General features: G+C 38.2%; 1 protein-coding gene across 1 annotated transcript in view; it reads left to right on the top strand.

Annotated features, from left to right (window-relative positions):
- The first annotated feature begins 582 nt into the window (after window positions 1–582).
- Window positions 583–21,735, top strand: part of LOC144652508 (inactive phospholipase C-like protein 1) — a 38,716-nt gene continuing 17,563 nt past the window's right edge. Inside the window, exons 1-15 of the mRNA XM_078512530.1 lie at window positions 583–1,126; window positions 1,215–1,364; window positions 10,401–10,604; window positions 11,874–11,915; window positions 12,622–12,749; window positions 13,800–13,912; window positions 14,428–14,494; window positions 15,029–15,122; window positions 15,883–16,000; window positions 17,072–17,157; window positions 18,034–18,154; window positions 19,102–19,187; window positions 19,519–19,601; window positions 20,453–20,596; window positions 21,385–21,496. Of these exons, the coding sequence (XP_078368656.1) occupies window positions 907–1,126; window positions 1,215–1,364; window positions 10,401–10,604; window positions 11,874–11,915; window positions 12,622–12,749; window positions 13,800–13,912; window positions 14,428–14,494; window positions 15,029–15,122; window positions 15,883–16,000; window positions 17,072–17,157; window positions 18,034–18,154; window positions 19,102–19,187; window positions 19,519–19,601; window positions 20,453–20,596; window positions 21,385–21,496 (1,768 nt within the window). The 5' untranslated portion in view covers window positions 583–906. The remainder of the gene's footprint in view (window positions 1,127–1,214; window positions 1,365–10,400; window positions 10,605–11,873; window positions 11,916–12,621; window positions 12,750–13,799; window positions 13,913–14,427; window positions 14,495–15,028; window positions 15,123–15,882; window positions 16,001–17,071; window positions 17,158–18,033; window positions 18,155–19,101; window positions 19,188–19,518; window positions 19,602–20,452; window positions 20,597–21,384; window positions 21,497–21,735) is intronic.

The raw sequence follows: 21,735 nt of genomic DNA, 5'->3' as shown, positions 1-21,735 counted from the left end.
TTAACACTAACTCGTACACCAACCAACAGCAACTCTTTGTTCTGTGATGTTTTGTTTATAATGAACTACACTCAATGATGTCACAGTTCTGTGACTCGGAATAAATCAACCCCCGCTTAGTTCGCGACTTTCGCCGGCGTTTCGTAAGATTTTATGTCTGGCGATTGAAATTCATTATATTTAAAGCTCCGTTGCTTTCCTTTTATCTACAAAAAAGCAAAAAGCAACAACAGTTACAACAACAGCTTCAAAATGGAAATGTGGCCACCGCGCTTCATAAATTATAAAGTAGCTGCGGCAAATATATTATGTACGCATTTGATTCTCGGCGCTCTTTTTTCAAGTTATCTGCTCTGATATCGTTCACATCCGATCAGAAATAATTACCATGACTTAAATTATGTCTGAAATCTAACCACAGAAATTCTTATTTCATTTAGTTAAGAATCGATCCTTTTTTACATGGCTCGTGTGTAAAATATTTTGCTATGTTTTTTTTTTTCTTCTCAGCGAATATGGATGGTAGTTTTTTTATTATTATTTTTTTCAGGAAGTAAAGGAAATTTTTCCATTGTATTGTACTTGAGTAAAAAAGGCTAGCCCTCGTGAGTACAAATAAAACTTAATTTAATTCATATTCATTTGCTGTATTGTTTATTCAGGTTTTTATTGGACTTCGCCGACTTTCGATCAACCTGCTACAAAAGATATAAGCAAATAAGTTTAAAAGACTTATTTGTTAGTTCCTGTTCGTATTTTTGGGTTAATTTTCTCCCGCACGCTGCGTTTGTTCCCAGTCTTCCACGGGCTGACCTCGGTCACCCCGGTGTACAGAAACTTCGATCAAAATAGAGATTCGCGGGCAGTACAAAAGAAGCATGAATTTTCGCCTCGTTTTATAGTGATATGGCAGATTCTTCCTCAGTCGTTTCAAGTGGAGTTCAGTCTTCAGTTACCAATGGAAATGGACAGATTGTGGAAGAGAAAGAAAGCATCGACGAAGAGATCCCAGTGAACTTGCCGCGGAAATCGAGCGTTCTGAAAAAAGATGGTAGACCTTCGAAACGATCTCTTCAAAAGTCAGTTTCGTTTATCGCTCGACCAGAGGATAAACGAATCATCAATGGTGAGATCCTGAGTATATTTTTGCAGACATTTGACATGTTAGTTACTCGAGAGACGCAAATGATTAATTTGTCGTTTTTCTTGTGTAGCGGCGGATTGTTTGACGTTCATGCAGAATGGATCGGAGCTCATGAAAATCCGCTCTAATTCCCGACAGTACCAGCGATTCTTTTTTCTGGACGAAGACCTTTCAGGATTACGCTGGCGGCCCTCTTCCAAGAAACCCGACAAGGCGAGAAGTAAGTATTCTTGTGTGGTCCTAATATATTTAATGTCCTGTCTGGCAATTTATGTTTTTGTATTTCCATTTTTGTTGGCCGACGAGCTGTCATGTGTTTTGTAACTCGCTTGCAAGTTTGCGGGTAGTCCACTAGCGCAGTCTTAGCAGTAGGCGATGCGGCAATTTTGTGGTATTTACAAAACATTACTCGTCGGCCATTATATAGCAAGAAATATAAATAGCTGTTACTTTCAGCTCGAAGTCCTAAAATGTAGGTGAAGTTTTCCTGGGGGGAAATATATCGAATCGATTTTGTATCCGACAAGCGTTCGTTTCGTAGCGGACAGATCTAATCAAAGTAGTTGAAAATGAGGTTTTTTACCTATAAGACGTCAGTTTGCATTAGGAAATGAGTCTCGAGTTAGTAAATGCTTTTGTTGCTACATTTGTTGAATCACTAGGTAGTTAATGTTGATGTTCACCTTGCTGCGGGTTGACAGCTTGTAGGTATCGAACCGTGACAAAAACGTATTATGAATACAAATTCGAATTCTTTTTATCGTCCTTGAACGTACAAGGAAGCGTATTTCGATTAAAGATCATAATTGAAGCCTCTTCGATAGAAGTATGATCAAAGTAAACATCAATACCCATATGCTATTTCGATTAGTATTTCTTTATTAGTTTTTGTATAGTTGAAACTTTTCCCCATATTTTGCCGCGGGCATAGAACTTAAACATGGTATCGTTCCGCCAAATCAATAAATATTATCGTTAAATCAAGAGCCCAAGCTCTCGAAATTCAAACGATTCTTCCGGATTCGAAACGATTATGAAAGAAACAAGTTTAGAAGTTAATAATTTTAACGAAGAGGGTTAATATTTAACCTTATGTACTCTCGGGAAGACATTCGAAACCGGGCGATCAAGGCTTTGTGTATATTATGTAAATATTCTACTTGTACACATGTCGAGTTGTTTTTTAAACGTGGCCGCCTCCTGGTTGTTAATCTTGTTTTGCATATGGGGATTAAACGCAATCTGTTTAAAAATCGTTCTAAAAACCCATAAAGATCCTTTGATTTACCTTTCTATGCACTTGCATAATTATAGTAAAATGCTGTTTAAAGTGTTCTTTTGTCAGTCAGCAGTTTGCTGCCTTTTATACTGCTATGCGAGTTTGAATTTACATGTCTCTTTCGATTCGAGTCTTGTTAGTTGGCACCATGCGTAATTAAATTATTTGTACAAAAGATTAATTATTGCGGTGTTTAGTTGTGGGATGACTTTTGAACTGCCAATTTCAGAAAATTAATAAGAAAAAGCATGGAATCAACACCAAGCTGGTTTTATAATCAAAGGCTCTTCGAGCAACCTTATGGTAATTCGATGAATGAAGTGCCGACCTCCGCATTTTTTCTAAAGAAGTGTCCAGTAACGTAAAGCAATCTCACTTTGCTTTATTTTTCCACGTGAGTTGCGTCATTGATGGCTCGTGCTCGCAGGGGTCGTAGCGCTATTCAGTTTTCACAACCAAAATATTTACTGGTTATTGTATTACTTTTGATCCTTTTAAGCATTAAGTAAATTTGTTTTGTGAATATGTTTACTTTTCTGTCAGCACGTATAGCGTTATTTTTGAGCAGCGGAAAAAAATTGAGAGAAAAGATACGCCCGAACACTTCGTGTATCAGCTCGACTCAAAAAGATGAATCAAAGTCTCTTCGAGATACCGACTTTTTTGCATGAAGTATGAGTCGAAGGTTTATCCTGTGCATTGTTCTTCGAACTTATCATTACAGTTGCTTTGTAGTTTAGTTTAACAATTTCCTATTTTCGCGGAGGAAATGCAGCCATATAATTTTGTCAAAAATGGCTCGTCCGCGCCGGGTATTTATACACATATTCCTCAACATTACACAAATAAACAGTGCAAATTTCACCGAGATCTGACAATTCTATACTTTAACATTGCAAGGACCTTTCGAGGCAGTCGATTACGGCAGCGAAATTAGCAAATGAAACAACAAAATATGCGTTCGACGCTTTGTTTTTGCGACGAAAAAGCACGAAAAAAATACGGATATTTCCGACTACTGTCGGAGAAAACATTGCGCATATTATTGCGGCGTAAACAAATCGATACACTCAAGCTGCGTTTTGTCTAGGCTCTGCGAGGGTCGGATATCAAGACAGCTTCTTCGTGGGCTTAAGAAGGATTAAACAAAAGCCATATATACAGTGAATGCTTTCGAATTATATTTGAAGATGAAATACGAAAAAATTTTGCTGCCTTTGACTGAAATTCCACTCGAACTGCGTCGATACGATCGCATGTTGTAAAGCCGATTCATGCAACATTGCTGTCAACGAGAGGTCACGCCCCTAACGACCTAGGCTGATGACGAAATAGAATGGCGCTTGTAGCGACCAAATTTGGCCTAATTTTTAACCGCTCCTAAGCTAAAAGAAGCCCCCATCTCTTGCATTTGTTTTAACTTAAAAAAAATCTTTGAAAAGAGTGAGTTTTTTGGTATGGTTTATTTTTGACGTTTGTAACTTTTTAAACGATGTAAGTGCTAGTGATTATTTATTCGTGTTTTAGTTAGGCAATCCATTGTTTGTGCGACGCTTTTTATAAATCGCCTTTCAGACACACGTGCGTTGAGATAAAAAGCTGACATGTCACTTTTTAAATTGTTATATAACGTTTGTAAATGTGACAAGTCACGTTTTTTTTCCACGAGATCACAAGTGATCACCAACAGCTGAAAGTAATCCCTTGAGAAATTAAAACAGTCCCTTGAGAAATTAAAAAAATCCTTTGAGAGTTTACAAGAATGTGAAATTTTCCCTAACATAACTGTTATTCTCCTACTTTCGCTTGTAAACAAGCAAAAAAGTCGAAAAAACGGATGACGTGACACGAGGTGACGTGACGCGAAACAAAAACGTGCCGTGGATGTTGTGTTGACTAAAACACGTCACAAGGCGAGCGTAATAATTTTTTATAACAGTTTAAGCGTAACTATATGTAGTTCATAGCGCCAATTCCGTATTTTATCACAAAAATATTTAAGTGTAACCTTTGAATCTTTTTAGCATTAAGTAAATTTGTTTTGTGAATATGTTTACTTTTTTTAGCAGCGAATAAAATTTGAGAGAAAGATGCGCGTTTCTGCACGACTTAAATAGATCAAGAACGGATGACGTGACACGAAGATGATGTGACGCGAAACAAAAACATGCATGAATGTTGTGTTCACTAAAACGCTTCTTTGAATGTTTTCTTACGTGAATGGGTCATTGATAGCCTATGCTCTGAGGCTTCGTTGAGCGAATTCTATTCTCTTTTATCACCAGAGGATAAGTGTAAGTGATCCTCTTTCGATTTGTTTTGTGAAATTCAATTTAGTTCCCTGAAAGAGAGAGACCCTGGAACGAGGTTGAAGAATAATTTGTTTCTGATTGACATGTGCTGAATGCGTTTAAAGGACCCTTCTGTCAGCAAGTTTCTCGTTTAATGCATGAATTAATTGCGGTTTTATATCGGAATGGAGTGAGTGAGTGAGTCCATGAGTGAAATAAATCGTCATTTTTAATACCTCATTACCATGAGGTAAAAAGGGGGAATATCCAACAGCTTGTAGTAAATAATTGCAGCCCTGTAGTGCAGGATAGTTAGTAAAAGCTTGTGGTAAAATTACTGTTAACTTAATCCTATTGCCCTGTGCTGATCTGAGACTGCGGGAGTGCACTATTCATGCAACAAATAGACAGCATCTGATAAAAACAGAAAATACTTCAAGACCATTAAAGAGGAGGGTGAAAAGGGTATGCTCATCTTCCAGTCTGTAGGGGGTGCAGTGGCCTAATAATTAGCGTGCTGGACTGTGGAGCGGACATTCCGTGTTCAATCCCTGGCCAGGATCATTGTGTTGTGTTCTTGGGCAAGACACATTACTCACATAATGACGCTCTCCACCCAGGTGTATAAATGGGTACTGGCAAAATAATGCTGGGTGGTACCCCTGTGATGTACTAGCATATTATCCAGGGGGGAGTAGAAATATTCCTAGCTGCTTAATGCTATCAAAACCAGGATCAACTCCAGCAGTATGCGCCACTTGGCTCAAGGCTGCCCTTTATTTTTTTATTATTTTTATCTGCCGGTCTGCTAGTTTTTGGCATAATTCATCAATCCACCCAATATTTTCATTTAAATCTGGATCCCGTTACTTGAGTACTTAACTCTATTTACACACTATCCTATCAATCCATTCACTTACACCCTTACTGTTTTATTATTTATTCTGCAATGGTCCATACAATTAAGATGTTTGTATTTTGATGCTGATTTTTTTTACAGCATTTCCTTTTTAGGTTTCCTTCATGTGAAAGCAACAACAATTTGTAGAACATTGATATAATGCAATAGTCACCTTGTTAAATGAATTGACAGGGCATTGTGGTCCAAATGAATAGAAATGATTATCATAATAAATGGATGGAGTAGGATTGGCACTCTGGTGAGAGCACTCGCCTCCCACTTATTTAGCCAGGTTCGATTCTGGCCCAGGGCCAGAGTTTGAGTTTGATTTTGTGGTCTTCGCCTTTCCCTGAGGGTTTTTCTCTGGATACTTTGGTTTTTCTTCCCTCCTGAAAAACCGATGTTTCCAAATAACAATTTAACCTGGATAGAGGACCTTCATGAAAACCAGCTAGGGCTCTGTAATTTATTTATTTATTTTTATTTTCAACGCCAAACAAAGATCTGTGCTGCAAATGTTTTAGGATCCAAACTTTAAGACAGACAGAGTCCGAAATCCAGTCCAAACCTCTCAGCGGATCAATGATCCGGCTTGTCTTAGAAATCTGGATATCCGCACAATTTATTGCATCTGTGAACATATAATATAAACCGCCCCCCTTGTGTAGGACACTGTGACTAAGGCTTTTAATAAGACCCAGTGCCTGTTGGAGTTCTGGCAGGTATCCTGTTGTGAATAGTGAATATTGCTGGCTAAAATTTATGCAGCTCCCTACAAAGAGGCAATGTTTTTAACTATTATATTGCTCTCTGATTGGTGCCGAACAAGCGGGCAGCAACCTTCTTTTAAATCTCATTGAAAGCTCTGCATGACAATTTGACATTATATTTTTTGTCTGGAAATGTGTTTAAATAATTTAAAATGCTAGCAGACAATTTTTTGACATTTTTTTTTATTTGAAGGTACAAACAGAATACTGTAAAATTCCACTAATAAGCTCTTGGCCTATACAATTTTGTAAGGGGTTTTGGATGGGCTTAATTTAAGTTATAAAGGTTTGGTTTTTCTTTATTTACTGAATAGGTTTCAAATCATTTCTCAGCCTTGTAAATAATTATTTTTAATGCAAAGTGAACATTATGGACAATCAACACTTTCATTGAATAATTTCCTGCATAGAAATATCCAATTGGAACACACAAATTTATCCTCAATTAACACCCCTTGCATTGTTAAGGTAGTCTATAATTTGCTAAAATAATGTTGTTATAGGTAGAAATTTTCAGATGAAAACAGAAGGTCTGCACCTGTTTTATATTCTTGTGCTAGTTAGATTTTATGCGCATTTGATCATTATGCACATGCTAATTTGTGTAATATAAGTATTTAATTATTATTATTATTATTATTTTTACGAAAAATGTGAGAAGTGGCAAGATAGATTAACAGTAACTTTAGCTATCAGAGATCCCATTTCTGAGATTAAGAGTTTAATCTGTTTTAGTTTTCTTATGGTTCAGGGCTGTATAGCTAGCAAGAGGCAAGACGAGGCATCTAGACTAGGCCCTTGTGTCGTCTAGACTTTAACTCAAAATTAAAAACAAATTACAGTTACCACTTTTAGCTGGGAAAAAAATCCCCAGTATTTCAAAATGTGATGAAGTAGCCATCAGCAACTGAAGAGTAGGCGGCTGTGACAAGCCGAGCTTGTTTGTTGCAAGCTGATTGCTATGACCAGAGCAACCAACAACAAAATATCTGTAGTAGCTGGTGAAACTCCGGCAGTTGCTGGCTTGTTTTGAAAACCCTACAGTTGAGGAAGACTTCCCATATCTTATGCTCAGCATAGCTTATTTGTAGGATTAATATTTTTGTTGCCAGTAATTTTTGTTTTAGTTAAATATCATTGGTATACACTGTACATACAATATAGCAACTGTATGCTACAGAAGTTAACGTACCATCTGCCTGGTTTAAAATTTTTAATGAGCTCACTTCTTAGAAACAGCTGCAATTTGGCAACACCCAAATGTAAGCTAGTTATAAAACATGGAGAACATTATTTTTATAGAAAAGAGAAGTGAATTTTTGAACAATTACAGTGAATCCTGATTTCTTGAACCTCTGAGAGAAACAAAAAAATCAGCGGCAAAATTGAAGTACCGGTATTCCACTGATTAGGAAACTCAAAGGGAAACTACTTTTGGTTCGATCAAGTTACAGAAGGCTCAAGAAATCAAGCGTTAAAGGAGCTACGTCACGAGGATTTCACAGATTTTTGGTCTAAACTGTTCTAAAATTAGTGGTAGGCAACTTAGCCCATGAAAAACATGATCTTTGAACATCTAAAGGAGACACAACCTTATATTTTTGGAAAGAAATCAAGCTAGGGCTACAATTTTCGATTTTTTTTAAGATGCAAAAGAACAACTTGAATATAAGTTAAGCCTTGATTTTCAAGTTGTAATCCATTTCCATCCGAGCTACATGTATCTGCAGCCAAAGACCCTTATTAACAGTTTCATTGCTTTAATATAGCAATTTTAAATAAAAATGGACTATTATTTTAAGGTTTCCTGCGACACAAAATTTATATAAATTTGGGATGTTCAAAAATCTGGTGAAATCCGTGACAAAGCCCCTTCTAAGAAATCGCAAAATTCTTCCACTGTATAACAAGGATATCCAAGACTAACCATTACTGACACCAGATTAATAATCTGCAGATGAATCCTTTAATGTGTTGAAAAAACCCATACAATTTCCAGCTCAATTTTTCATGGTTTTTGATCTCAATTTAGTATTCATTCACATTTCATGTGCTCAAGTCCTTTATGTCTATTATTGTCTGGAAAACAATGGCGAAGTCTGTTTTCCAATTTACAGCATATTGAATGATGATCACCACATTAAAATTTATTTTCTAATTTTCACCTGTCGACTCAGTGAAATGCCCACTGGGTTGAAGTTTTCTCCGTCATATATAATTCATTACATGCAAAAAGGTTTTAAATTTATAGTTCGTCTGGAAACTTTACTGCACAACAGAGTTAACATGTATATCCAATCCTTTCCCATTAAATTGACAGACGATAGGTAGTATTTAACCAAAACTTTTTATATTTATGTTTTGTTTTCAAGCATTTGCGCACCAAAATTTCCAGGGAAAGTCATAACTTTCTATTTTTTTGGCGATTTTAGGCCCATTTCAAATTATTGAATTTTTTTGCGATATGATCTTAATGCAAATGGACAGGTTAAAACAATAATTTTAAAATTGTAGTTTAATATTAATTTTCTTCAGGTTGGAGTCATGTTTTTCTTTTTACAAAAATGGAAATCAGGTGGGGGTTTTACATGTATGTGAAATTCCATCCACAGTGGGGGTATGGATATTTTCTGGAACCACACATTGCCAAAAAAAAAATACCAAAAAAATTATATGGAAGGAACGGTTGCTGGGTCTGAGCCCTGCAGGGATGTCACTCAGGGCCGGCTGCCAGCTAATTTAACCGTCTGAAATAGAACTTAAATCTAGCTGAAATTTCACATGAAAACAAAGACTTAAAGCCAGCTGGGCTTGTTGATGAGCCGGCTTAGTGTTTTCTTTATTTAGCTACATTGCTGGCCCTGACACTAATCTTGGTGAAGACACTTTTGTTTCTCTCCACCCAAGTGTTTGAGTTCTGGTGAATTTATGTTTTGGGTTAACCCTGCGATGATGCCAGGGGGGATACTCCGACTTGTAAATGACGGGGATGATCAAAGGATTTTTTGGGGGTTTGAAATTTTTGATTCTGGGGATTTTGGGTGGGAGAATTTTGCAAGTATATTTTTGGGTGACTTGATTTAAATAGGGGATATTTTTGGGTATTAAAAAACAAACTAAAGTGCCTTAGCACGGCCTTGGCGTTTTTATGGTATGATGAATAAACAAACATGAGCGTTCAATTTTTTTATGATTTTCTTTGTGTTATATTATTTATTGCCCCTCCTGGCAATTTAGGGGAAATTTGGCAAGGGATTTTTTTGGGGAATTATTTTTTCGTCCAGGGCTTTTTTTGGGTAATGTCGAAGACTTAGGATTTTTTTGGGTCCTGAGTTTTGCCTCCATTTGATCATTCCCATCATTTACAAGCTGGAGTACCCCCTGGGCCAGCCTGGGGGAGAAAGGTGCTCAGGATTTCAAGTAACGAGGATGATCGAATAGGGGCAAAAATCAAGACCCACCAAAAATCCCCAGGGCTTCTAACATAACCCCAAAAAATCCCTTAATTAAAAATTGACCCTCAAAAAGTCAATAGCAAAACATGATTGTAATTGAATTGCAAAAATACCCAGCCAAGGCACTACCACAGATTGTTTTCAATACCCAAAACCATCCCTACTAAAATCCAAAAAAATTCTTGCCAAATTTTCTTACCCAAAAAAATCCCAAAATCGAAACTTTCAAACCCCCAAAAATATCCTTTGATCATCCTGTCATTTGAAATTCCGAGTACCCCTCTTCCCTGGGGCGATGGCTAGCATCCCAAATTAAGGGAGAATTCCAGTAGTTGCTTAATGCTACGGAAACTGGGATAAGCTCTGGCCTGATGGGCCACTCTCTTCATCTATGTTTTTTTTTATGCATCAGCCACTGGACTATCAAATGGCTAATTGCTAATTAGAAAAAAATTAATTTCAGCCAATTGCCCACAGGTTTCATAAGTTATTTGATGCTTTCATTGCTTTGAGTTCTGGAAATTTCTTGTGCAGAAATTAATTTGAATTTTCTTTTTCAGTTCCTATCGACACTGTTAAAGAGGTCCGTTGTGGGAAAAACACCGATGTCTTCCGTGATATGGACAGAGATGATTTTCAAGAAGACTGTGCATTTTCTATTATTTATAGTGACAGTTTTGAGACGTTAAATCTTGTTGCGTACTCTCCAGATGAGGCTAATATTTGGGTGACTGGCTTGAGGTGTCTTTTGGACTCAGATAAAGGTAAAGGTATTACACTGTACATTACTAGGGGTGGTGAATGGTTCTTCAAAAAATGCGTGTCTCGCAAAATTTTAGCCAAATTTCAGGTGTCTCGCCGTCTCGAATTTTTCTTTGACGCCTAAGTCGCGAAGTCTCGATTTCCTTTGCAAGGCTAAAAGGGCCTCGGACTCACAGAAAAGCAGGGTTCAAAAAAATTTTGTTTTGCCTGTGTCGCTTTTTTTCGCTCCCCGGCCACGGCACACCATTCTCTCGTCCCTGGCGTCGCGTCTGGGTGATTCGTCCCCCGCTCCGTGTGGGTCGGCCTGGGGGCGTGACTCCTTGGTGTGGGGTCTCTGGGGGACACCTGAGGGTGGGGCCCCCTCCACGGTCGTCATGTCCCGCCGTGTCCCAGTTGTCGCCGGGTCGCTCTCCCCGTCTCTTGTCTGTGTTCTCCATCCCACTGGGTCTCGCATTTCTTTCTCCAGTGCCGCAGTGTCCGCCCCCCCGCTCTACCTGGAAAAGATATCAGTCTCGCCATCTCGCAAAGTCTCGCATTTACCATTCGACACTCCTATTACTCAGGGACCAGTTAGTCTAATTGTTAAACATTTCCAAGTGTACACTGTACATGATGTGTATGTTTATAGCTTTGATAGATTTCCTTGAGCTTGGCTTGAGCTGGGAAGTTTACGGAAAGGCAAGCATTATAATTTTATTGAAAGGAAAACTATTACCGAGTTTAAAGTTTGATAAGAAATGTTATGATTACCCTGGTGAAAAACCTTGCAGGATCTGTAAAGATCTTTAAAGAGCTGCCAAAGATCCTACAGTAACTAGGATCTGTTGAGGATCCTTAAATTGTTGAAGATCTGAAGAGATCCTTGATATGATAAGGGTTTTTTAATGATCTTTGCAAGATCTTGCGGATCTGGGCCAAATCCAGTACGGATCTGTTGAGGATCCTTAAATTGTTGAAGATCTGAAGAGATCCTTGATATGATAAGGGTTTTTTAATGATCTTTGCAAAGATCTTTGCAAAGGATCCTTCAAGATGACTCAAGTATTTGTTGAAGATAATTTTTTTAAACAGGATCTCAATTTTTTTCTTTGCAATATCTTGAAAAGTCCTTAAGGATCTTTGTGGTATCCTTAGGAATTATGTGCAGGATCCTTCAAGAACCCTAACAGTCTTTGTAATATCTTTGGGAATTAAAAATGGAAATAATTGCAAATTTAAAAGGGGAACTCAGTTTATAAAATAACATTTATTTTCTGCCATCCAATCAACAGCCAGCAGTCCTGTGGAAAACAGACAACAGATGCGTGACAGATATCCTTTTTTAATGCATTTTGGAAATTTTCAACGAAGAGGTCCACAATCTGTTAAAATTGCTGTGGTATTGGCAGCTTCAGAGCATACATTTTCTGCCCTCCAATGTTTAAAGAACAACCCAAAAAGCACCACAAAGCAGGAATGTCTGAACTGCCTAGTATTAAGTAATGCATTGTTTCAAATAGATTAAGGACGCACCAGATACTGTTAAAGCAATTTTGGGAAATTTGAGTAGGGGGATACAGGGCTATGCGCTTGGCGTGGAGTACGATGCTCCCCCTCCCCCCTAGATTTCAAAATGCTCGCCGTCTATGTTATAGCCTGAGGTGCAATCATGTTTGACAATCAATCCTTAAAAGAGGCTTCTACCAAACATGCAATTGGGTGTTTAGGGGAAAACCTTATTCCCATACAGATCATTTAAAATTTCCTGAAAATGATGGCTGAAATGGCTAAGCTGTATGCCCCCCCCCCTTTTTTATGGAACAAAATAATAATAATAATAATAATAATAATAATAATAATAATAATAATAATAATAATAAAAATAATAATGGTTTATTATTATTAACAACAGAATCCAGAACTTGAACATCTCAAAAATAAAACATGATGAAAAAAACGTGTAGAAGCTAACATGAAAAACAGAAAGGAGAAATATCAGTTTGATCTGTAAGCAATTTTTCTTTAACCTTTTGACCACATGGTTGAAGGAGCAGTTTATCTTGGCTGACAATGGAGGAAAAGGAAGACTTAATGAGAAAGAAGTTCTCTCTGTGGTCAGACAACTCAATGAACAAATTCCAGAAAGTGTTATTAGACAGAGATTTAAGGTTGGTGTAATTAATTTTGTCTAGGTTTGAAGCAAAATAACCACGACCTGCAAACAGTGCAACAACAGTTTATTGAGCAGGAAAGTGGTGTGGATGCCTTGGACGTGATGCCCTCTCCTTTAGAATTTAATAATCATGCCAAGATTATGTTTTTTTTTGAAAAATAGTATTATCTTTATATAAATAAACCTTATTCAGTGCACTTTCAGGTCTGGAAACATTTATAACCGCGGGGTGGGGGGGGGGGGGGGTTGGAGGAGCACCCTAAGCGAGACCAAAAACCCGAAATTTACACCCCTAAGCAAGACGATGAGCATCCCTGTCACTTTCATATGCGAGTCCCCCCCCCCCCCGGGATTTATACCCACCCCAAACAGAAACAGTCCTCCGACTATAAGCCCAAATTATTAGGCTTGTTTTGTATGTTACATTGCTGAAGAATTTTGTTGTAGAGAGTATTGCTATGGGGTATTCTATGCACCAAAAAACATTCGGGTCAGGATAATCTGCGAGCCAGCGAGCCATTTCGGTTAGCCTAAATAGCACTCTCAGTCTGGTTAGCCTACAGTTAGCTTTGGTAGCTTGTGGTTAGCCTTTTATTGGGGATTAGGGATTTCTGGCTCGCATGGCTCGCAAATAATGTGAGTCATGTGAGCCATTCAGGTTAGCCTACATAGCACTTTGGTTAGCCTAAATAGCACTCTGGTTAGTTACAGTTAGATTAGGGCTTGTGGTTAGCCTTTTATTGGCAGGGATTTGGGATTTCTGGCTCGCATGGCTCGCTGGCTCGCATATTATCCTATCTTGAAAATTTCAGTCACAGTATCCCACCAAAATAGAAACGCAAGGATGTTTTATATGCACACATGTAATCCCCCCACCCACACCTGTACATGTTGCCCTCCCTGAACACCTAAAAGGGAACAAATGTACATGTATGTGTAAGTGCAGGGCTTACTTTCTGATTTTACAGCTTGTCTTGTAAGATATATGAACTGTTGCTTGACTGTGGCATTTTGTACACTAGTGGTATTTTTCCATTCCTTGCAGGAAGCAGTTGCTGTGAGTCCAAATTCTCAAAAGAATATGTTATCTAGAGAAGAGTTCCTTTCATTTTACAAAGAGCTCACCACAAGACCTGAGGTTTACTTTCTTCTGGCAAGGTTTGTGGCAAATACACCATAATTGTTTGTTATTTCACTTCACCTTGCCCGATGAGGTGATCGAGTAAAGGTCAACGTCATCCAGGACCTTATATTAGTGTAGTCTCGGAGTTTCTTGCATGTTAAGCAGTGGGTTTCTGGTTCCATTGGACACTGGACGTTAAGGTCCATAAGGGTCACACCACGGCAGGGTGCTTGGGGGTCTCTGGTTGCCTAGGTGACATGCATGTTCTTAGGTGTCTGTTATCTTAAGGTTCCTGTTTCAATGATTGTGCCTTGGCCCATTTTTGTTCCAAATTGTTTTTTGTATTAGTGAACAACAGCACTTAAATTTGATTTTCAGGGGTGCTTTGATTGTTGATTGGGATTTGTTTTGTATCTGAAAAGGGTTAGGTTTAAATTTGGACTACCCGGCAAGAACAACACCAGCTTATTTGGACCTAACTACATGAACTTGGCCGTGCTGCCTCTCTTTTGTTTTCAGATATTGATGGTATATTTCTTTTATGTCGTAGGTATACAAGCAATAGTGATTTTCTAACAACGGATGATTTACTGCTTTTCCTGGAAGCTGAACAAGGGGTAATGTATACTCCCTGAAATGTACTGTACCGGTATTAAATTTTTGTTGACTAAGGATGCCCTTTACCTATTGTCTACATGTAAACTCTACCATGGCATGTTGGCTTTGACCCATGCCTATCACTGGGGATAAAGGTCATCTCTGCCAAACCTTTAAGTTACCTTCGATTGCGACAAAGGCTGTCTTTGATTTTGATCAAAGGTATTACGCTTTTGACATTAATTTTATCAAAGCTGTGACAAAGGAATAGTGAAATGTGACTTTGACTAGTGTCAAAGATACCCTTACCTCGCGTCAAATCTTTGACACACATCAAATCCCTGTCAAAGGGTGATATCACAGGACTTGCTTATCTTTGACACTTGTGTCAGAGGTAGTTATTCATCTTTCTTTCACCTTTGATGCAAATCAAAAGTGAGTAAAGCCAACTTTTTGTGCCGTGCACTAGCTAACTTCCTAACATCCTGTAAATGCGTAGATCTACAAAAGGAGACAATCTGTCTAATATGTTTTTTTGTTTCCTATTTGCCCAGCTCTCTAGGGTGGGCAAAGAACATTGTTTAGACATTATCAAAAGATGTGAGCCAACAGAGGAAGGCAGAAGGTTAAAATGTTTAGGAATAGATGGTAAGTAAGGTTGTTTATTATTGCTTGTAATTCTACTTACTATTAGTTTTAAATCCTATAAAATCCAACTCGTCAACAAATGATACAATAATTCAAACCCTTTGTAAGCAGACAGCTCTATTGAGCGGCTGTGGCCACCTTTCTGGCGTCCCAATGAGCGTTCTTCTATTGTTTCTACGCCTATTTTATACAATGTTTGGATTTATTTTCAACAAGCTCGGACAGTGATGGCTGATTAAATTAATAATTCAAACATAGGTTTACTGTAGTCTTCACTTGGTTCCATTATTCCTTTCACGTTATGTTGTATTGAAATAATGTAACCTTTTTACATGTAAATGGCCTTAGGCTTATTTCTGACAAATCCGGCCAGTTGCCATTTTCCCGAGGGTGGCCGCTCAATAGGGGTTCTACTGTATTTCAATCAAGACAGCGGTTACCTGATCATTCAATTTTAATAAGCTTCCCTTGTAAGATACATGTGCAATTTTTACTTAAAGCTGTTGTTATGTGCAAAAATGCTAAAGAGCAGTGCTATTCTTGACTAATACCCTACATGTAGCAAAATGTTACTAGTGGATTGTACTTTATTTTGTCGCTTCATTTGAGCAGTTGGAAAGTGAAGGGCAGGGAGAGTAACAGTCTTTTTGTGCCTCAAAGAATTTTTGTGTTAAACCCACTGTAGCTTACAGTAGGTCAATAAGGTATACTTCAAGAATTGTGTGGTTTGTTACAAAAGCCTAACAATTGTTCTTTGCAGGTTTTACACAGTATTTATTAGAAGAAGATTGTCATATCTTTGACAGTGATCATAAAACGGTTTGTCAAGACATGACACATCCACTCTCCCATTACTTCATTGCATCTTCACATAACACGTAAGTGTACATAAACCAAATTAGATGTTTTATGTGTTAAGTTCATTGATTTAAGATTAGTTACGTAGTTAGGAGAGTTGGTCACAATATAGTTTAGGTGTGGGGAGGATGATGGACCTCTAAACAGAATTTACTGGAAAAAAGTGATTATGTACCTTTTCTGCAACACAGTGCTCCTTTTCTTTTCATTTTTTCTCGGCTTTGTTATTTCCACTCCTTTCTACTGTATCCGTCCTTCCTTTAGACCAAAAAAGTTTTGATTAAAACATTGGTAAACCCTGAAAAGAGGACCTCGATCTTTTACAGGTGTTTTGGCCTGTTTAAGCAAAGCACCGATTTTGCACCAAAAAGTGATCGACTTTCTCTCAATTAGCTCTATCAAGATGCGACCGATACGCAAAATGAATAGTTCACCCGTGAAAAGGTCAAACCTAGTTCTATTAGATGCTTAGAGCGGTTTTCACTTGAGTGTCGAAAGTTAATTGTGTTTGCTTTGGTTTTGCCATGCTACGCTTAGTGATTGGCTTGAAAATCTCGCGCCACTTTCTTAGCCTATCAGAACTAAAATCAAAACTAATCGTGACTCGCTTGCGCACGTTTTCCCGCGCTTTGTGCCGGCTACATGTATTTGCTTCGAGTTTTGATTGGTTCACTGATTTGTCTGTGTCCTTTGTGATTGGCCGGAGTAATTACTTTGGTTTTGGTTTTACGACACTCAATTGAAAACTGCTCTAAGATGCGACCGATACGCAAAATGAATAGTTCACCTGTGAAAAGGACAAACCTAGTTCTATTAGATGCTTATCACCAAAATCTGCTGACAGAGTTAAGGGAAAGAGTTAAGGGAAGTAGTAACTTACTAGCTGCTGCAGAGTATTTGGTTGATAGAGAACAGGGTTAGATCAAAAAAGTTCGGAAACAGGGCCATACTACAAGTAGTAAGGGCTGCAGTGAAAGACACAGCCAAAAGCTCCTCAGACCATAAAAGAGGGCCTGACCCCGCCTCTTAATGCACCTACTGCTGTATGGCCAGGTTTGGTGTCAAACAGACTGGTTTTGGTTTGCTTGCAGGTACTTATTAGAAAATCAACTTAGCGGACCGTCCAGTGTAGAAGCTTATATTGACGCACTTAAAAAAGGCTGTAAATGCGTAGAATGTAAGTGTTACTTTGAAGAAAGAAGTTAAAAGATCCAAGTCTTAATGCACTTCACCTTTGTTTTGGCTCTGATTGTCTTGGCTTCTGGGCTTCGATTGTATTGAATTTTATTTTAGGGTTTTTTCACATCAACAAAATGTTTGCGTTTATAGTAGGCTTTGAACGATTAGTACGCTTTGTATTAAAATCTAAAACAACCCTCCAAGTTGCGACCATTTTAGTCGCCATGGCGACTAGAATTTTGGAACTGGCGACTCATACGTTCACTCTAACTTGTAATGATTGACCTCGTTTGAGTGAACTGAAAGCGAGAAATGCTCCATAAAATACTGAATTTTGCATCTTTTGATCGTTTCTCGTGATGGCTAGCGAGGAATTAACGGCCTCAAAACCCCATAAAATCACAAAAGATCAAACAAACGATATTAGGTAAGTGAACTTTATTTAACTGGTTAACAGTAGATCAAAGTTGGGGACCAAAAAAATGCAAAATTCAGTATTTTATAGAGCATTTCTCGCGATCAGTTGACATAGGCTGAGGTCAATCGATACAAGTTACAGTGAACGTATGAGATCAAATAGCGTACCGTGACGCTTACGTCATGCGGCCTCAAACACAGAGACTTGTCTGCCTGTGGTTTCAGAAAGCCAATCAGAAAAATTCGAATTAATTTAATAATCCCATTAATTTAATAATCCAGAGCGCCTTCGTTTCTCGTGTCAAGGCCCAGTCGGCTAAGAGAAACGAAAAGGGCTTTGGGGACGAGAATGATCTGGTCCAGACGGCCATTTTTTTTCATATTGAGTTGATCTTGAAGCTGTGTAGTTACTCAGTCATGCTGCAGTCTTATATTGTGATATTCCTTTTCATTTCAGTGGATTGTTGGGATGGAAGCGGTGATGATCCCGTCATTTATCATGGCCACACTCTCACTTCAAAAATTCTCTTTCGTGATGTTTTAGAAGCTATAGATGAACATGCATTCACAGTATCTCCGTAAGTACATGACGCTTACAAACCTTGCAGAGTTAAGGGTTCAATCATGGTGGAGGCTGATACGGCTGTCACTGATAAATAGGAGCCCCTCTCCCCCCTCCCCTGGGTTCCACAAATTTCATCACATGCCCAGTCTACGTCACAGAGCTACGTCACAGACAACACATTTTGAAAAAATTGGCAAAGTTTTTCAAAATTGTTGATCAAAATTTGTCTTAATCTTTATCAGTCTGAACCATTCTTGGTTATTTTTACCTTTTTATTACTCATTTGTTGTTTTTCTATGTAAGAAAACTATTTTTTTGAGAATTCCTTCAATTTTAAAGGAATCAGAAAAATGACTTAATATACCGTAACATTGCTCCCTTTAGTTTCTCACTTGTTTCTTGTTTGCTAGGCCCAGTTCCCCTTTTGATTGCATCTGCCATGCAATCGATAAATCAATATTTGAACCGCCAACATCTTGTCGCAAAAGGGTATTGTCCTGTCTTCCCAGTGACGCGGTTTGCGCATGTTTCCTTATCCCAAATTAAAAACTGAGAACCAATATTTTTTATATATTTATTTTATTATATATACTCTCCGCTTTTTTTAAAAAAAAATTTTAATTTTAAATAAAAGAGGCCAAAGAGCAAATAAAAACAAAAAAAAAAAAAAAAAAAAAACAGCCAAAATAAAAGTGGTGTATCAGTAGGCCACCCGTGTGTCCCTTTTAAGAGCATCCCTCCCCGGCACCCACGGGATTTTTGCACTCTCCCCAGTTTTCGCTCGCGTTCGTAAACCAAGATGGCGGCCCGTCGGACTGAACGATCGATCTCTCGACTTCACGGAAATAGGGGACTGTGAACAGTCTAAAAGATATTCTTTCATTTCTATGGTTGCTTCTCTCATCGACGTCGGTTTGAGAAGTTACTTACTGATTTGTGACATGTTTCGTTCTCTTTCAGATATCCACTTATATTATCCATAGAAAATCATTGTAGTGTTAAACAACAACAGGTTATGGCAAAGTATTTGAAAGAGATTTTACAAGGTAAGATGTCTTAGGCAGCTAGTTGGCAAATCAACAAATATTTTATATAATTATTGTACTATGCTGTTGTGTGAAATATTTTTACCGAGAACAAAGTCTTTTCTGTTAGAAAAGTTTCGCTATTAGTGACTTGTTGGAATCATGTATTCAGATCTTTTAATTGTCATTTGCTGGCGATCTTTATTCAAGATTTGCCATTATTTGTGATGCAAAATATAAGACAGCGTTTGGAAGAATAACCTTTCTTCAAGCAATTCAGAATTTTGTAAAAACTCTTAAATTTCACTTATTCAAATAAAAAATCAAGATCATGATTTCCATTGCTTTGTAGATAAGCTTTATACAATTCAACCAGGAGAAAATGAGTCGTATCTACCATCACCAGAAGCGCTGAAGGAGAAAATTCTTGTCAAAGTAAGTGATGCTGACTCAGTCTGATACATGTTAAATGCTAAAGAAACTGTGCAGTCGGGGGAATAAGTGCCAGTTTTGTCATTGAAATCTTCGTTGAAGCACTCAAAGAAATTCCGAATTATTTTAACCAATCTCAAAAACTAGCTCGAACGCGGATGAGCACCCCGAGGGCCATCACGCGTATATATACGTCATGTTGCTTAGCAACTTTTGGAACAAAGACTGCGGGCTCAGTCACTTCTCGTAAAAGTGATGTCGCCATCAACTGGCGCTTGTTCCCAAGACTGAGTGTGTGTCGCGCCGACCAGATTTCACTCGGAGCAACATCCCGATCTCGGTCTTTGTGTAAGTTTCCGAAGAGTTCCGATTCTTTTCCTCCAATCTGAAGCTTGCACTAGCACAATGTTACGTCAGCTCGTGGCAGATAGGTTGCTTAGCAACATCCCGCTGAAATAAAACTACAGGCTCATTCAAATCAGAGATGGACTTTCATTTGTTCAAGCTGTTTTCCTAAATAAGTCAGTCTACAGATCTGTGGCGAAGGTCGTGGATTTCCAGTCTCAGCTAGTTGCTTCGCCTCGTGTATTTTTTGTGAAGCGTGTGTTACTTGTATAACTGAACGGGGCTTCGTTGTGCAAAATTTCGTAAAACCAAAACCATTGGTGACTCGCTGACACACGTTTTCCCGCTCTTCACGCCGACCACATGTACTTACTTCGAGTTTTGATTGGTTCACTGGATTCTGCGTGTCCTTGTAATTGGCCAGTGTCATTACGTTGGTTTTGGTTTTACCACACTCATTTGAAAGCAGCTCTGTCCTCACTTGAAGTTGATTTTTACTCGTATACCAGAACAAGAAGCTCCCATCAGATGTAAAGACAGACACGGGCGAGGTCAGTGATGACGATGACGAACAAGACGACACCGTTGTAATAAATGGCGACTGTAAACTCGAGAGACAAAACAGCAAACAAGGAAGCATAAAACGTGTCAAGGTGGGTCAAAATAGCGATTAAAAACTATTGTTATGAAGGCCAAATGATTCCTTCTCGTTAATATGCTCAACACTGTGGACGGTAAAGGGTTACCTGTATGAAAAATATGCGTTGAAGCACTTGAAGGGTTTACGGTTTTTATTATCCAATCACAGACAGCGCAAACACTTGCGAGTATTCCGAAAGTGGGCGTAACGTCACGATGAGATGTCAGGTCAGACGAGTTTGCGGGCTCAAGAAGAAGCCGGCCACGGTTTAGCGTCGACCTGGGCCGGGTTTTTCAGAAGCCGATTAACACTAACCCAGGAAACAAAATTTATCGACGGTTCAATTTCTCGTGTATAAAAGTGTTTTTTTATTGCCTATGTTTTGTAAAGTTTGAGTGAGTCGATGTCAAAAATGGAGGACAGAAAATATAAAAATTTAAAAAAAATTAAAAAAAATTAAAGAGAGGTAAAAATTTTAAAAAAAAAAAAAAAAAAAAAAAAAAAAAAAAAAAAAAAAAAAAAAAAAAAAAAAAAAAAAAAAAAAAACCCCCCCCCCCCCCCATCAAAAAAAAAAAGGTCCACCCCTAAACCAAAAATCTCACTGAGAAGTTAAAAACTGAAATCAAAATTCACCCTAATCCTAGCTTAGCTTAATTGTGCTTTGAACAACCCGCCCTAGCTGTTGAACAACTGGAATTGAAATAAAAAGGGTTTGCATTTTTCTTATTATTTAACTTAAAAGTTTTACTGGTATTTACTAAGAGGACATTGTGTTTATTTGAAAGGCATGTCTATTTGCAGGATCCTGACAAAAAACCGAAGAAAACGATAAAACTTGCACGAGAATTATCAGACTTGGTGACATATTGTAAATCTGTTGCTTTCCAAGACTTCCAGTATTCCTCCGAAAACCGTAAGTAAAAGAACAAAGAGTTGTTACATCGTTTTAGTGAAGAGGTGACGAATGAGGGGAGGGATTAATAAACGGACGAAAAAAAAAAAACGAACGAATGCATGGTTGGACGAATGTACGGACCTCCGAACGAACAAGTGAGCCACAAAATGAACGAGCGAGTGAACGAGCGAATGAACGAACGAACCAGCCAACCAACAAGTTATCGAACGAGCAAACGAACGAACAATGAACGAGAG

The sequence above is a fragment of the Oculina patagonica genome, chromosome 4 (assembly GCF_052425735.1).
Source record: "Oculina patagonica isolate OP01 chromosome 4, crgOcupat, whole genome shotgun sequence".
NCBI classification, from domain to species: Eukaryota; Metazoa; Cnidaria; class Anthozoa; order Scleractinia; family Oculinidae; genus Oculina; species Oculina patagonica.
Note: the sequence above shows the minus strand (reverse complement) of the source record. Positions and strands in the feature narration are given on the sequence as shown.